General features: G+C 44.5%; 1 protein-coding gene across 4 annotated transcripts in view; it reads left to right on the top strand.

The window, feature by feature from the left end:
• PRPSAP2 (phosphoribosyl pyrophosphate synthetase associated protein 2) overlaps window positions 1–15,298 on the top strand; it is a 62,490-nt gene that overhangs the window by 2,722 nt on the left and 44,470 nt on the right. For 2 of the 4 annotated variants that reach the window (XM_025864094.2, XM_073881798.1), the window contains exons 2-7: window positions 2,625–2,720; window positions 2,974–3,124; window positions 4,138–4,190; window positions 6,294–6,360; window positions 8,894–9,066; window positions 11,818–11,933. In XM_025864094.2, coding sequence (XP_025719879.1) covers window positions 3,006–3,124; window positions 4,138–4,190; window positions 6,294–6,360; window positions 8,894–9,066; window positions 11,818–11,933 — 528 coding nt within the window. In that variant the 5' untranslated portion in view covers window positions 2,625–2,720; window positions 2,974–3,005. Of the gene's footprint in view, window positions 1–2,624; window positions 2,721–2,973; window positions 3,125–4,137; window positions 4,191–6,293; window positions 6,361–8,893; window positions 9,067–11,817; window positions 11,934–15,298 lie in introns of those variants that run through there. The other 2 variants (XM_025864095.2, XM_025864096.2) reach the window with 2 other exon arrangements.

Here is a 15,298-nt window from a genome sequence, read left to right as displayed (position 1 = left end):
GCAACTGTAGTTTGTGGATTCCATTTCGCACTGAAGCTTTGTGCTAATGAGCCTCCTGCCAGCCCCATCCTGGTGATTATGTTTCTGAGGATAATCTTTTAAAACTCACTTTTCTTGAAGCTTGGTAAAGAGCACAACTTCCATTTCCAGTAGGGAAAAGGAGAACCAAAGCTAGCAACAGCCCTTAGTTTTGAACATCTTGTAGAATGAATGGTCACAGAACATGACCGTATCGATAACCAATTTCCACACGGACTCCCCTTCTGGTGCCATTTCTGAGGGTAGTCTCAGGTTAGGTTTCAGTTACAGAAACCTGATACCTGAAGACCGGGACTTAAGTGGCCACGGTCAGTGGTGAAGGGCATTTAAACTATGACCAGTAAGGAAAGGCTCCAGGAAGTAGCTTGGAGGAGAGAATATACACAGAGCTAAGAGAGCCATCTAGAGATAGGTGGAGCACTGCCCTGCGGCAAAGGAATTTGATGTTTGCTGTAAATTATCAAGGGAACGGCAAGGACCAGGGAGTGGCAACTGCAGGGAGAGGAAGTTTAGCGTATTCTAAGAAGAGTTTGGAATGGATGGGCCCTCAGGATGTGGGCATCAGTCTCCGGAGCTCTTCAAGCGCCTGGAGTGGTTTCTTGGAGTCCTGTAGTTGGGCCGATTGACCTCTAAGAGCTCTTTCTGCCCTCATGCTTCTGAGTGTTCCAGGCCCTCTCAAGAACACTGTGGTACTTTAAGAATCTTCTTATTTGAGGATTGGGGGATATGAAAAGAGGGCCACCCCATGTGTATTACTGTACTTGTTCAGGAGAAAACCAAAATATTAACAGTTGATTCCTATGTAGCTTCCATTTACCAAGCAGATCCTCTGTGTGGGACACTTTGTTAAGTGCTGTACAGAAATTAATTTTACAGCGACCCTGTAAGGGCCGTATTCATGTATTGTATGGGTGAGGGAACTGAGACTAAGAGAGATTAATTTATGCAGGGCCTCTCAGGGAGCTAAGTAGGAGCCAAGATGCAAACATGAGTTTGACTCCAAAGCCTGTACTTCTAACTACAGGAAAATGAGTTTCCTCTTCCAGACCTGTACCCTGTGTTCCTGAACACACGTATATTGGTTGAGAAACAGTGTCGGAAGATACTTAAGATCTCTTCCAACTTTGAGTATTGCGAACGTTCTTTCATGTATACCAGCCACTCTGCCACACACTATGCCATAAAGCAGGGGTCAGCCGACTTTCTGTAGAGGATCAGATAATCAGCTCTTTTTCAGCTTTATGGCCGGCACTCAACTCTATCATTGTATCCATAGACAGTTTGTAGGCAGTGAGTGTGGCTGTGTTCTGATACAGTTTTATGTACAGATATAGCATTAGGAGGGACCTGGTTTGGCCCGTGGACTGTAGTTGGCTAATCCCTGCTCCTGAGCCACCTTCCATGGTAGGCACCACCAGTCCTCCTTGGTCTCCTTAGGGCTTTGGCCATTTGTGCCTGCGTTTCTGTTTGTAATTCACAGGCTGTAGGTAAATTTCATTGCCCTGCTCCACATTTCCCACAAGAGGCACTCTGTGGGGAAACCCTAGCCTGCTAGTGCTGCTGTACCTGTAAATTGCACCATCCCCAGGCCCCAGTGGTTCTCTTGCAGTTACTGCAGAGAGACGCACACATGCGCTAGGAGGCCTGTTTAGGGTGGTGACCTGCTAAATGAGGCACCTCCAGTACCATGGAGTATTGGCAGCAGTTAAAAAGGACAAGATGGGCATATATTTTGTAACCCCGGGTTGTCAGAACATATCGTTTAACAAAGGATGATAGGTACATTTGTACGATGATTTTTTTAATGTTAGAAATGTATTTTTGTCCTATCTTTATGAGGGGAGGGCCACGTGTGAATGCGTAAAGGTCTGATGGTGTCTGTATCAAACTAATAAGAACTGTCCATTCTGGGAGGGTGGGTGGGAAGGGACCTGGGACGGGGGCTGGTGGACTTTACCCTAAACGGTCCTCGTTCCAATTTTCCCAAGGAGAATGCGTTTGTGTATTACTCTTGTAATTAAAATGGAAGAACAGCAAAAAAGAGCCGCTCAGCTTCATCTCTTTTCGTAATCTCCACCGGCCTTCCCTGGGGCCATCCCAAGTAAAGCTGCACCTGAGGAAGCGCAGTGTGCTTGCTGGGAAGGTGCCCCCATGCCCCCGTGGCCTTCGAGACTGTTGCTGGGGCACCTAAGTCCTGCACCTTCCTTGGGTGATAAGGACACAACCCAGAGAGTGGAAGGTGGGAGGGCACATGAATGTGGGATGACCACCTCACCTCTGATGACTTTGAGGCCGGGGGCTTTTCTGTCTGTGCCCGGCTGCCTGTCAGTTGGGTGGTCTGCTCACTTCCCCTCAGGGTTATTTTTTGGTCGGCCTTTTCTTGCAGTTCAGGAAAATGCAGGCGAGGTCTGCCTTAGACGTTGCTCAGGGCATTAGGCAGCTGACAGGCCAGGGGAGGGCTTTGGGGTAAATAGTTATTATAGGAAAATATAATGGGCATAGATGGGTTATTTATTCATTATTTAAGGGTCCATCAGTCCATGTCCTTGCTAATGGCTCTGCCATTTTTCTGTGTGTTAATCCAGGAGGAATTTTGTTGTCAGAGAATAAAAGGAGGTTGTCCATAATTGACTTTAAGCAGCAAAACAGTAAACACTGAGCTCTTCAGCTCCACCTTTCTTGTAAGTTTATCATTTATTCCCAGTGGTCATGAAAACTAATTAAATCATATAACATATTTCCATAAATTAGGAACCCTAAAATCCAAACGAACTTTTTATTTGTCCATACATAGATGTAACATAAGAGACTCCATGATGGTGAACACTAATCTCCTTCAGCTTAAGTCATTTGCTATTTAAAAAAAAAAAAAAAGTTCATTCAGGTGAATTTAATATTCTCTGGCAGTTGTTAATATACTTTTAATCCTCCTAGGCTCTGAGAATTGGAAAACCAAGAAGGTTTTGATGTTTTGTGTGGCGCCACCTGAATTAGAAACCAAGATGAACATAACCAAAGGAGGTCTGGTGTTGTTTTCAGCAAATTCTAATTCATCGTGTATGGAGCTCTCGAAGAAGATTGCCGAGTGAGTTATAATCGTACCATTAAAATCCATATTCATTATGTGGTGTTTTAAATTTGATGATTGCAAGAGCACTGATTGTTCAACTCAAGAGCGGATATCTTGTAGTTAATCTGTGTATCATCTATATATTGAGGGCTAACCTTTTTGTAAAACTGTCGTAATCCCCTACATGTTTGTTAAACGGACGTTTATTGAGTCCTCATGAGTGCCTGGGGTTGTGTTCGGTGCCACACGTGTATAGAATTACTTGACTATAAAGAACAGTGGAGTGTATTCTCTATGAAAATAGTTTATCTAGATTACAGTCCAGTATAGTCTTAGTTATTTATTAAATAAAATTTCGCCAGAAACCAATATTGCACTGTATGTTAACTAACAAAATTTACATTAAAAAAAACCCAATAAAGATTGAACCACCCTCCTGGGTGGGTACTAGGCCTTGATCTAGATATTGGGGATTAACGGTGAACAAACCAGTCAGGATCCTTCCTTTTTATATTTAGTTGTGGAGCCAGGCAAGAAGGAAGTCAACAAAACAAAATTTCTGGTGGTGATAGACAGTGTGAAGAAAACAGCGTGAAAGAAACAATTTGGGCAGGTTGTTCTGCTTTAGCTTGGGGACTTGGGTGCCTTTTAAACCTAGGGGATGGTATGTGACTTGAGAAACCCTCCAGGCAGAGGGGACAGAAGGTGCAAAGTCCCTGAGGTGTGCAGCAGGAGGTGTTGGTATAGACCAGGAGCACGGCTGGAGGGCAGAGGGCACAGGGAAATGGTCAGTGAGGCAGGCTGAGCAGGACTCCGGAGGCCTTCTTGGGGTCGGCGTGGGGTGGCCGTGGGGGGTTAGGTAACGGAGTGACAGAACCAGTAGCATATCCGCTTTCAGTTTTATAATAAGAGTGCCTCTATTTTATTTTGCTTTATCTTTTTATGAATTTCTGAAGCATCCTCAAATTATAAAGATGTTGGATGGATTATGTCTCTATTATCTTTTCAACTCCCCTTCTCTTCTCTAGGCGGCTGGGGGTGGAGATGGGCAAAGTGCAGGTTTACCAGGAACCTAACAGAGGTGAGCTATCTTGGACATGTGTTACGTTGATCTTTTTATGGAATGTGACATGCTGGCTCAGTCCCTCATCCTCCGCTCTTGAAACAGTTGGACCCAGTGGCCGGTTAGTTCCGCACGAAGTCGGGTGGGCAAGGTGGTGAGAGTGGTGCTTTAGCTCTTACTGATACCAAGTGGGTATAGAGTGTGTGGGGCTTGAACTCCAGCTCTCAGACCTCATCCACTAAAAACCGCAGAGATGCATGCAACTGGTCCACTGAATGGAAATTCAGCAGTTGTCTGAGTTTATGTCCCCTTGGGCGGAACGAGAAAACCCCGTGTGGCCACAGTGTTAATTGGTTGTTATTCCTTTTTTTTTTTTTAAGATTTATTTATTTGAGAGAGAGAGAGCACACCAAGTGGGAAGGGAAGAGGGTGAGGGAGGGAGAATCTCAAACAGACCCCGTGCTGAGCTCGGACTTTTCTAAACTGCAAATGATTTAATCTGCTACTAAAGCGGATTGCGTGATATCCTTTGTGTAGTCTGGAAGGGAGGGTAAGGAAGAACTGGTAGCAGAAGGCCCAGGAGGAGTTTGGTCCATCCTTCGCATTCATGAACGAAGGCAGAGAAAATACTTAGTGTCTATTGGGAAGTAAGACAGGAGCTGACATTTGTGGATTTCTCACTGTTAGCAGATACTGAAGAATCGCGCTCAGGGGTGATCAAAGAACGAGGTCCCCAAAGTAGCAGAGTCAGGATTCAAACCCAGATCTCCCCAACTCTAAAGCTCATTTTCTTTCCTTGGTACCACATTCCTTTGTAAACATGTATTCTGTTTTTTCCAACATTTTGAATGAAAATATTCAGACCTATAAAAAAGTTGAGAGAATAGTGCATTGAATATCCATGTGTATGTCTGCTACTTGGATTCAACAGGTGTGATTTTGCAATATAGATACATATGTGTGGAATCTTTTGAAAGTAAGTTGCAGGCACCAAGTCACTTAAGCCCTAAACGCTTCACTATGCTTCTCAAGAATAAGCACTTTCTCCCACATGAGTACACTATTGTTGTCACACTTAAAGAAATTAATGACTGTTTTCTAATTATCTAATATCTAGTCTCTATTCAAATTTCCCTAGTTGTCCTGGAGAGCCTTTTATAGCTGGATTTTTTGTTTTTTCAAACCAGGATTCTTGGCTCAAGCAATATGTTTTTTTATCTCTTTAGTTTCTCCTAATCTAGAACAGTTCTTTCTTCGCGTGACATTGACTTTGAAGAATGTCCCATTCTGCATTTGTCTAATTGTGGCTGATCACACATTTTTTGAGAGTAGGGATGTTGGACCTTATTTATGTTTACTCTCATAGCATTATTATAACATTGCCTAATAAGTTCTTTTTTTAAAAAGATTTTATTTTTTTATTTGTCAGAGAGAGAGAGAGAGAGCACACATGAGAGCACAAGCAGGGGGAGTGGCAGGCAGAGGGAGAAGCAGGCTCCCTGGGATCCTGACCTGAGCCAAAGGCAGACACTTAACTGACTGAGCCACCCAGGCGTCCTGCCTAGTAAGTTCTTAATTGTGCTGGTTTTATGAATGAGTAATTTCCCTTACAGATACTGTGCTCAGCGTGGCACAGCCCTCACTGCCTATATGGGAGAAGTAAGAAGGGTAGGTTTACTTATTCCAAGTCAGAAATGGAATTCTTTTTGAAGCACGTAACGTAACCTGACATGTTTAAAAAATGTGGTTAGGGGCACCTGGATGGTTCATTCCGTTGAGTGTCTGACTCTTGATTTCGGCTCGGGTCATGATGTCAGGGTCATGAGATCGAGCCCTGTGTCGGGCTCTGTGCTGGATGTGGAGCCTGCTTGAGAGCCTCTCTCTCCCTGTCCCTCTCTCCCTCCCCTCCCTCTCTCCGCCTCTCTAAAAAAAATGAAAAGTGTGATTAATGCCAGTGTGTTCATTATCCTTTACAGCACCTAAAACCTCATGAGTTTCTTTAACAGTTCCAGTTTCCATATTTTATAACATTGGGGATGAAACAGATGTTTTATGTATTTTAAAAAACATAAGTTATATGTCTTTTTCATCCCTGCCCCCCTTTTTTCCTTTTCCTGCCAGAAACAAGAGTACAGATTCAAGAATCCGTGAGGGGAAAGGATGTTTTCATCATCCAAACTGTCTCAAAGTGAGTCCTTATCCAACAGACGCAGTGTCGCTCTCTGGGTTTTTCTTTCTGGGCACAAGTGTTTAGTATAATAAGAGCTGACTGGACAGGAAGAGTTATGAGCATTTGAAAATTGGTATGTCTTACTCTACTAATTTTTCTGACATAAGTGCGGACTTCTATGTGTTCTTTCATGTTCTTGAAGGGTGGAAGTAACCAAGTCTTGGAGTAGAGGTTCTTAATGATTATAGAACCCATTACATTGCCTCTCAATAGCCAGGATTTGATAAAACTTGGAGGGAAGCTCTGCTAGTTCCCCAAAAAAGGCAGGAGGAGAGGTGTTTACTTACTTGGGGTTCTTAAAGCTTTGACTGCAGGCAATTTAAAAAATGATCCCCAGTTCTTATTTTGTTGTGTAGATTAAATGAGTGGAGAAGATAAAAGAATAACGTATTGAAGGAACATGTATTCCTGTGTGGTGTGACGTTTGACAAACGTATGTTCTGGAAATTGTCAAGGCCTCAGCCGTGTGAGCTCGGTGTGGAGGAGTCAGTGCAGTGAGGTGTCGTGTTCGATCAAGGACCATGCTGTCCACATCTGAGTTGTCCCCACATGCCACATGCCGCTGTATATGAAAGTGCTTCACTCGGTTTTTAATAATGTCTGGAAGTCAGTTTGTACAGGGCATCATTTTTTAGCTTAGAGGTTCTAAATTTTGCTGCATGTCAGATCTGCGTTTATATGTATAACAAATACCAAGGAGGGGGAAGAAGAGCCACGTTTCAGGAGCATTTAGACACGGAACACAGATACTTTCACTTCTATTTTGAACATCTGTCCTGGTCTTTGGTTCATGGAGATGAAATCTCGTAGCCACCTGGCTCTTCGGGAAAGACGAGTTGAAGGGACCTTTCGTTGCATCACAAGCCTTCCTAGGAGTGTGTGTGACCTGACGAAGGGAGGGGGTGGCTGGCCTTTGCTGAGGTTCCCTTGTTTCATTTCCTCTGTGCCACTTAGCATCCTTGGCAGAGGATGCTCCTGGGCTAGGAGGCACCGAGTTCTTGTGGCCCCTGCCACCGCTGTCCTCTTTCCCCGGCCAGCTGAAGGGCCAGGGTGCTAGTGGGGAGCTCCCCTGTGCCCACACCTGCCCACTACCTTCCGGCACTGGGGTGGGGAAAGCGCAGAGCACAGAACGACTTACGATTTACTCTGCTGCTGGCTCCTGGGTGTCTGCGGTACTTTGATCTCCTTACAGACACGTGTGAATCCGTGTGGATAAATGCACAGAAGTCGCTTGCCTTACACAAGGGAATAAGTGGGCCCTTGAAGGCCAAACTGGACGTAGGATTCAGGGCTTCAACAGCGTGGCCCATGACGTCCTGCGTGTTTCCAGGTCCTTCCATTCCTTTTCTTTCTTTTTGGTTTATTTCAATACTTATCATTCTGCCCCGCCTCTTGTTGGTTTCTTATTCCCATAGCTAAAACTGTCTGCATGTCTCATTTTGCATTGTCCCGAACCGTGACCTTGTGTGAACTCAGGGATTCTTAGTCTTGCCAGGCTGCCGGAGAGCCTGGCCACCGGGGTCTTTATGAAATAGTTAACGTTGAGATTTGATGTTGTCAGATACATCTTATCTTTCATTTTAGGACACTAAAAGTGTTGCTGGACTGGAGTTGAGAAGAGAAGCTTGGCCTGAGGCTGTGACCTGGAGTCTCCTCCAGCTTCTAGAAAGCTGTGAAACTAGCTGAGAAGCCCAAGGGCTAAGGGGAGGCCAAAGGGGGCGCACATGAATGAGTGTAGGGCAGGAAGTGGGGGAGGAGGGGAACCAGCCAGAGAAGCCAAGTAGGGCAGAACAGGAGAACAGCGAGGAAGTTCTAGAAGCCAGGTGGGCCAAGCAGGGTAAGCAGCTGTGGGAGCTGCCGCCCGCGGCTCAGGTGAGAGGAGCAGGAGGATTGTCCTTGGATCTAGGCGCATGGGGGTCGTGGATGACCCGGACTGGCCCGTGTTTGGGAGAGAGCGAGATGGTGAGCGTGGACAGCTGTCTTGAGATGTACACACAGGGGAGCAAAGAAATAGGGCAGTGGGAAGAGTGGCCGCCAGTCGTTTCTAATGGAACAACAGTGTTTCTAGGCCGATGGGTACAAGCCAGGGGAGTGTACCAAGCTGATGGTGGACGCAAGAGAGGGAGAATGGCTGGAGCCCTATCTTCCAGTAGCCTGGGGAGGAGTTGGGGGGCGCGGGGGGTGTTTAGGGCGTCATCGGGAGGGCTAATTGCAGAGTAACTTTGGTGTGGAAGATTTGTCTCTGATGGCGGAGGGCAGGCCGACTTGTGGGGTGCGGCTACACATGGCGGTGGGAGCCCGTGGAACCTCTCCCTTCTGACTGGGTTCTTCTTTCAGGGAAAAAGGAAGTAGGGTCATTGGCGTGAGGGAATGTTCATGCCTTTTCTGTGTCTCGAGCCTTAGGTCCCGGTAGAGGCACGAGGAGCACATTGCTGCCACTTTGTGGGGACAGGGAGATACTAATCACGTGTCTTACGTTCTTGGGATGCAGGGACGTGAACACCACCATCATGGAGCTCCTGATCATGGTGTACGCATGTAAGACCTCTTGTGCCAAAAGCATTATCGGCGTGATACCCTACTTTCCTTACAGCAAACAGTGCAAGATGAGAAAAAGAGGCTCCATTGTCTCTAAATTGCTGGCTTCGATGATGTGCAAAGCTGGTGAGAACAGCAGATACTTGACATTTATTGGGCCTGGGTGTTTGATTGTTACCTTAGACATTGTAACCCCTTATCTTAACTAAATTAGAACTCTAAGAAGAAAAAAGTCCTTTTTCTTAAAAAAGATTTTAGGGGCGCCTGGGTGGCTCAGTTGGTTAAGCGACTGCCTTCGGCTCAGATCATGATCCTGGAGTCCTGGGGTTGGGTCCCGCATCGGGCTCCCTGCTCGGCGGAGAGTCTGCTGCTCCCTCTGACCTTCCCCCCCTCTCATGTACTCTCTCTCTCTCTCTCATTCTCTCTCTCAAATAAATAAATAAAAATCTTAAAAAAAAAAAAGATTTTATTTATTTATTTTACACAGAGAGAGAGACAACTAGAGAGGGAACACAAGCAGGAGGAACGGGAGAGGGAGAAGCAGGCTTCTCACTGAGCAGGGAGCCTGATGCGGGGCTCGATCCCAGGACCCTGGGATCATGACCTGAGCCAAAGGCAGACGCTTAATGACTGAGCTGCCCAGGGGCCCCGAAAAAAGACCATTTTTAAAGACAGCTAATTTGGGCGCCTGGGTGGCTCAGTTGGTTAAGCGACTGCCTTCGGCTCAGGTCATGATCCTGGAGTCCCGGGATCGAGTCCCGCATCGGGCTTCCTGCTCAGCAGGGAGTCTGCTTCTCCCTCTGACCCTCTTCCCTCTCGTGCTCTCTATCTCTCATTCTCTCTCTCTCTCAAATAAATAAATAAAATCTTTAAAAAAAAAAAAATAAAGACAGCTAATTTATAATGAGAAAGCAGTGCAGAGAATTCTCTTCTGTTCCCAACTCCCTAAAACACTAAGTTAAGGAGAACAACTTATTTTTCCCTAAGGTCTTTGTTTAAAAAATTACATTGAAATGACAAGTTAAAATTGCATCAAAGTCGTTTTTGAAGGGGAAAAAGGCATTTTTGGAACCAAGCACTCTAACACGGCAACAACTTTTAGTCTCGTCCAGGATGGATTGGCATATTTTGCAAACCATATGTGTTATTTTGTGTTGTGTATTTTCAGGTCACGTTCTAAGTGTCTCCTCCTTGTTTCTATAACCTTCAGAGGCGTGTGTGTGTGTGTGTGACTCTAGAGGCCACATATCCCAGAGTACTGGCCCAGAGAGGAAAGAACAAGACAGCCCCCATTTCACTGCATTTGAACACAGACACTTACTGTGGAATAAAATTTCTACTGTAGCGTTACAAAGCAGGCAAAAAAAAAAAAAGAAAGAAAAAATACACAAATTTGATGGAACCCGAAGCCCAGCCACCTCAACAGTATAACCTGTTGAAAAGTCTTCGGAGTTTTAAAAGCTGGCTGAAGGGAGCAGGCTAGCTCACCGAACCGTCCAGAAAGATTCTGCTCTTCTTCTCTTCTGGCCTTCATCCTGGCTGGGCCACCAGGTTGACTTTCCTGCTCTTTTGGGCAAGTTTTGCTTTTTTAAAACTTTTCCAATTATCAGAGACATTTCTTCATTAGTATTATCTTTGCTATTTTAAAAAACTATAAATTGGTGTGGAAATTATGTATCTTGGTGTAAGAAAATCACTTAAGTCTTTCCCTTTTCAGTAGGGAAAAGCCCATTCACCTCCCAAGTGTCTCTTCTACTCACACACAGATGTCACTTCTGACACTCCTGGTCACCAAGTGTGTAGGGGGTTTTCCCTACACTTAGCAATTCTCCATGAGAATACCAGCTAGGTATCCTATAGTTTAACTAAATTCTGGAGATAGTGTCAGATCCCACAGGTTAAGGGCTCAGTCCCACAAGACGGCCCCTTCCCCATGCCAACTGCAAGACCAAGTTGTCAACCTGTGTGTCTACCAATCTGCTGTAAATCAGAGGTTTCCAGGACCCACTCCTCGGATTCGATTAATTTGCCAGAGCAGCTCACAGAACTCAGGAGAACTGTTCACTTACTGGTTGCCACTTGATCGTAAAAGCATACGATAAAGAACACAGATGAACATCCAGATGGAAGAGATAAGAGGGGACAGGATGTGGGGAGGGCTGCAGAGCCTGTGACCTCTTGACATGCACCAGTCTCCCAGCATCTCCACCTGTTCACCTCCAACCTCACAGCTTCCCGAAGCCTCTGCTTCCTCAGTCAATTATTAACCCCATTTCCAGCCCCTCTCCCCTCTCTGGAGAATGGGAGGTGAGGCCTGAAAATTCCAAACTTCTAATTATGCCTTGGTCTTTCTTGGTCTCCCCCTCCAAGAGCCCATTGGGAGTCGCCTCATCAGAAGAAAAGGTGCTCCTAGCGCTCTTATCACTTAGGAATTCACAAGCGTTCTAGGAGTCCTGTGTCAGGAACCAGGGGGCAGAGACCACTATATATATTTTCTGTTCTCTCACAGTCTCATTGAACTGAAAAATCTGAGAAATAAAGATTCTGAGTCTTTTTGATGAGAGGAATTTTTTTTTTTTTAGATTTATTTGAGAGAGCGAGAATGGGAGAGGGAGAGTACATGAGAGGGGGGAGGGTCAGAGGGAGAAGCAGACTCCCCGCCGAGCAGGGAGCCCGATGCGGGACTCGATCCCGGGACTCCGGCATCATGACCTGAGCCGAAGGCAGTCGCTGAACCAACTGAGCCACCCAGGCGCCCGAGAGAGCAATTTTTTAAATAGCTATTGTGTATTGTATCGTATTTTATATATGCTTAGTTCATACCCTGTGACTGGTTGTTTAACTATTCATGTGTTTGTGTCTGCTTTGTTTCCAAAGGTCTAACTCATCTCATTACTATGGATTTACACCAGAAGGAAATTCAAGGCTTCTTCAATATTCCTGTTGATAATTTAAGAGCTTCTCCCTTCTTGCTGCAGTATATTCAAGAAGAGGTAAGCTAGCTCAAACTTCAGGATATTAACATTCTGGTTAAGGTTGAAAAGATACATTTCCACTTCCTTGGGCTGTCTGTAAAGGGTTAAAACTTGGTGTATTCTGCTTAAAGTATTATTTCCTGCGGTGCCTGGATGGCTCAGTTGGTGAAACATCTCTCTCTTCATCTCAGGATCATGAGTTCCAGCCCTGTGTTGGGCTCCACGGAGCCTCGCATGGAACCTACTTAAAAAATAATAATAAAATAATAAAGTAGGGGCGCCTGGGTGGCTCAGTTAAGCGTCTGCCTTCGGCTCAGGTCATGATCTCAGGGTCCTGGGATCGAGTCCCCTGTCAGGGTCCCTGCTCAGCAGGGAGTCTGCTTCTCCCTCTCCCTCTCCCTCTGTTCTCTCTCTCAGATAAATAAAATCTTAAAAAAATAATAAAATACTATTTACTTTAATAGATGTAATTCAGTGTATTTTAAAATTCTTAGTATGTAATTTATTTCTTTTGCTAAGCTCTTAAAATTGCTGTGTTTTCTTTGGGCCCTTAGGTACCTAGAATTGGACTAGTTGTGATCATGACACGTAACTCTCATCCTTGGTCCGTGTGTGGACCTGGCCCTCGTTTGTGTATCCATTGCTCTGCCTCTCTCTGTCCATCCATCTGTAGTGGTCGGCATCCGTGATCCCACCACCCAGGGAGAGAACTAGATGCGTCATAACTGACATCCACTCTCTGGTCCTTTTCCGTCACATCCCTCCCCTCCCCCCCCCCCCCCCCCCCCCCCCCCCCCGCTTCCTCCACCTGAGGGAGCCACTGTCCTGAATCTCGTTTTGTCCTTCTCTTAATTTCCTTTGTATATGGCCTTATCTCATACGTATATCCACATAGAGATGCTCTTCAAAGACAAAAACACACAAAATATATATTTGTTTAACTTTATAGAAAATGAATCAAATCGTGTCATTTGAGGGGAATTTTTCGCTTGATGTGACATTACTAAGCTTCCTCTATATCGTGTGTCACAGTGCATCCATTTTGACTACTGAGAGATACCGTGCGGCTTTATCACAGTTTATCCATAAGGTTTTGCTGTCGTGGTAGTGCTCCCGCGAGCACTCTTGTCTCTGTCTCCTGTGGTATGAGGGCAGACGTGCATCGCCACCATATACCTAGTGGAGCATTGCTAGGTGGCATGGCATGTGTATTTTAATTTTTCCCAAAGCAGTTATGCCAACTTACATTCCCAGCATCAGGGAAACAAGATAGTCTGTGGATCCATCTTGTTTCAGTGCTTACGTTACCGGAATTTACGATTTTTGCCAGTTGAATGACTATGGTGTGGTGTCTTGGTGTCACTTCAATGGATAGATCTCTGATGACATAAGAAGTTGAGCATCTCTCCATATATTTCCTGTTCTGTGAAAAGGCCCTTAATGCACTTTTGTTTGTTCTTCACTGATTTTTGTGTGTGCTTCTATCTGAGCTACAGGCATTCTGGTTTTTGTTCTGGATTCTGGCCATTTGTTAGTATTGGTTTCATATAGATCTCTCCTTTTGTAACCAGTAGCTTTCCTTAGGGAGACTAGATAAGCAGGCATATTTAGTTTTGTGTTTTTTCATTGAGGTGAAATCCACGTATCATAAAATTAACCAGTTTAAGACAAACAATTTGGTGGCATTTAGTCATGCAGTGTTGTACAACTGTCAGCTCTGTCCAAGGCTTTGTTGTCACTCCAGAAGAACACCCTGTACTCGTTAAGTAATCATTCCCCATTCCTGCCTCCTCAGTTCCCTGGCAGCCACTCATGTGCTTCCTGACTCTGGACTTATCTGCGCTGGGCAGTTCATATACAGGGGATCCATACAATACGCAGCCTTTTGTGTTTGGCTTCATTCACTTAGCGTAATGCTTTTGAGGTTCATCAGGGCGGTAGCATGTATCAGGACCTCATTCCTTTTCAAGGCCGAATATTATTCCATTATATATATACCACTATTTATCCATTCCTGTGTTGATGAACCTTTGGGTCATTTCCATCTTCTGACTGTTGTGAATACTGCGCTATGCACATTCATGTACAAGTTTCTAAGTGGACATACGCTCTTACTGTGGACATATCTTTCATTTCTTAGATATATACTTAGGTTTGGAATTATTTGATTATATGGTAATTCTGTATTTAACATTTTGAGGAACTGCCAAACAATTTTCCAGGGTGGCTACAGCACTTACATTGTAACTAGGAGTGTATAAGATTTTCAGTTTCTTCACAATCACATCCTTACATTTATTTTTTGATTATAGCCATTCTAGTGGTTATAAAGTGTTACCCCATTGTGGTTTTGATTTGTATTCCCCCTGATGACTAATGATGTTGAGCATCTTTTCATATGTTTATTGGTCATTTGTATGTCTTCTTAGTGCTTTTTAAAAAATGTTTATTTAAGTAATCTCTGCATCCAGTGTAGGGCTCAAACTCACGACTTTGAGATCAAGAGCCACATGCTCTATGAATGGACGCAGCCAGGTGCTCCTGTATATCTTTTTTTGGATAGATGTCTGTTCAGATCCTTTGCCCATTTTTTAATTGGGCTGTTTATCTTTTATTGAGTTGCAGGAGTTCTTTATATGTATATATACTGGACACTAGTCTTATCAGATATATGACTTGCAAATATTTCCCACCATTCTGTAGTTTGTCTTTTCACTTTCTTGATGTTGTCCTTTGATGCACAAAAGGTTTTAACTTTGAAGAAGTCCAGTTTGTTTTTTTTTTCTTTTGTTACTCATGCTTTTGCTCTAAGAAAACATCATCAAATCCAGAGTCATTAAGATTTACCTCTGTGTTTTCTTCTGAGAGTCTTACAGTTTTAGCTCTTATATTTAGGTTGACCCATTTGGAGTTAATTTTTAAAAAATTTTTTTTATTGTTATGTTAATCACCATACATTTCATCATTAGTTTTTGATGTAGTGTTCCATGATTCATTGTTTGTGTATAACACCCAGTGCTCCACGCAGAATGTGCCCTCTTTAATACCCATCACCAGGCTAACCCATCCCCCCACCCCCTCCCCTCTAGAACCCTCAGTTTGTTTTTCAGAGTCCATCGTCTCTCATGGTTCGTCTCCCCCTCCGACTTACTCCCCTTCATTCTTCCCCTCCTGCTATCTGCTTTTCTTTTTTTTTTTTTAACATATATTGCATTATTTGTTTCAGAAGTACAGATCCGTGATTCATCAGTCTTGTACAATTCACAGTGCTCACCATAGCACATACCCTCCCCAATGTCTGTTACCCAGCCACCCCCTCCCTCCCACCCCCCACCACTCCAGCAACCCTCAGTTTCTTTCCTGAGATTAAGAATTCCTCATAT

The sequence above is a fragment of the Callorhinus ursinus genome, unplaced genomic scaffold (assembly GCF_003265705.2).
Source record: "Callorhinus ursinus isolate GAN/ISIS: 27379988/994484 unplaced genomic scaffold, GSC_fseal_2.0 scaffold43, whole genome shotgun sequence".
Taxonomy (NCBI): Eukaryota; Metazoa; Chordata; class Mammalia; order Carnivora; family Otariidae; genus Callorhinus; species Callorhinus ursinus.
This window is presented reverse-complemented; position numbering and strand designations above follow the sequence as displayed.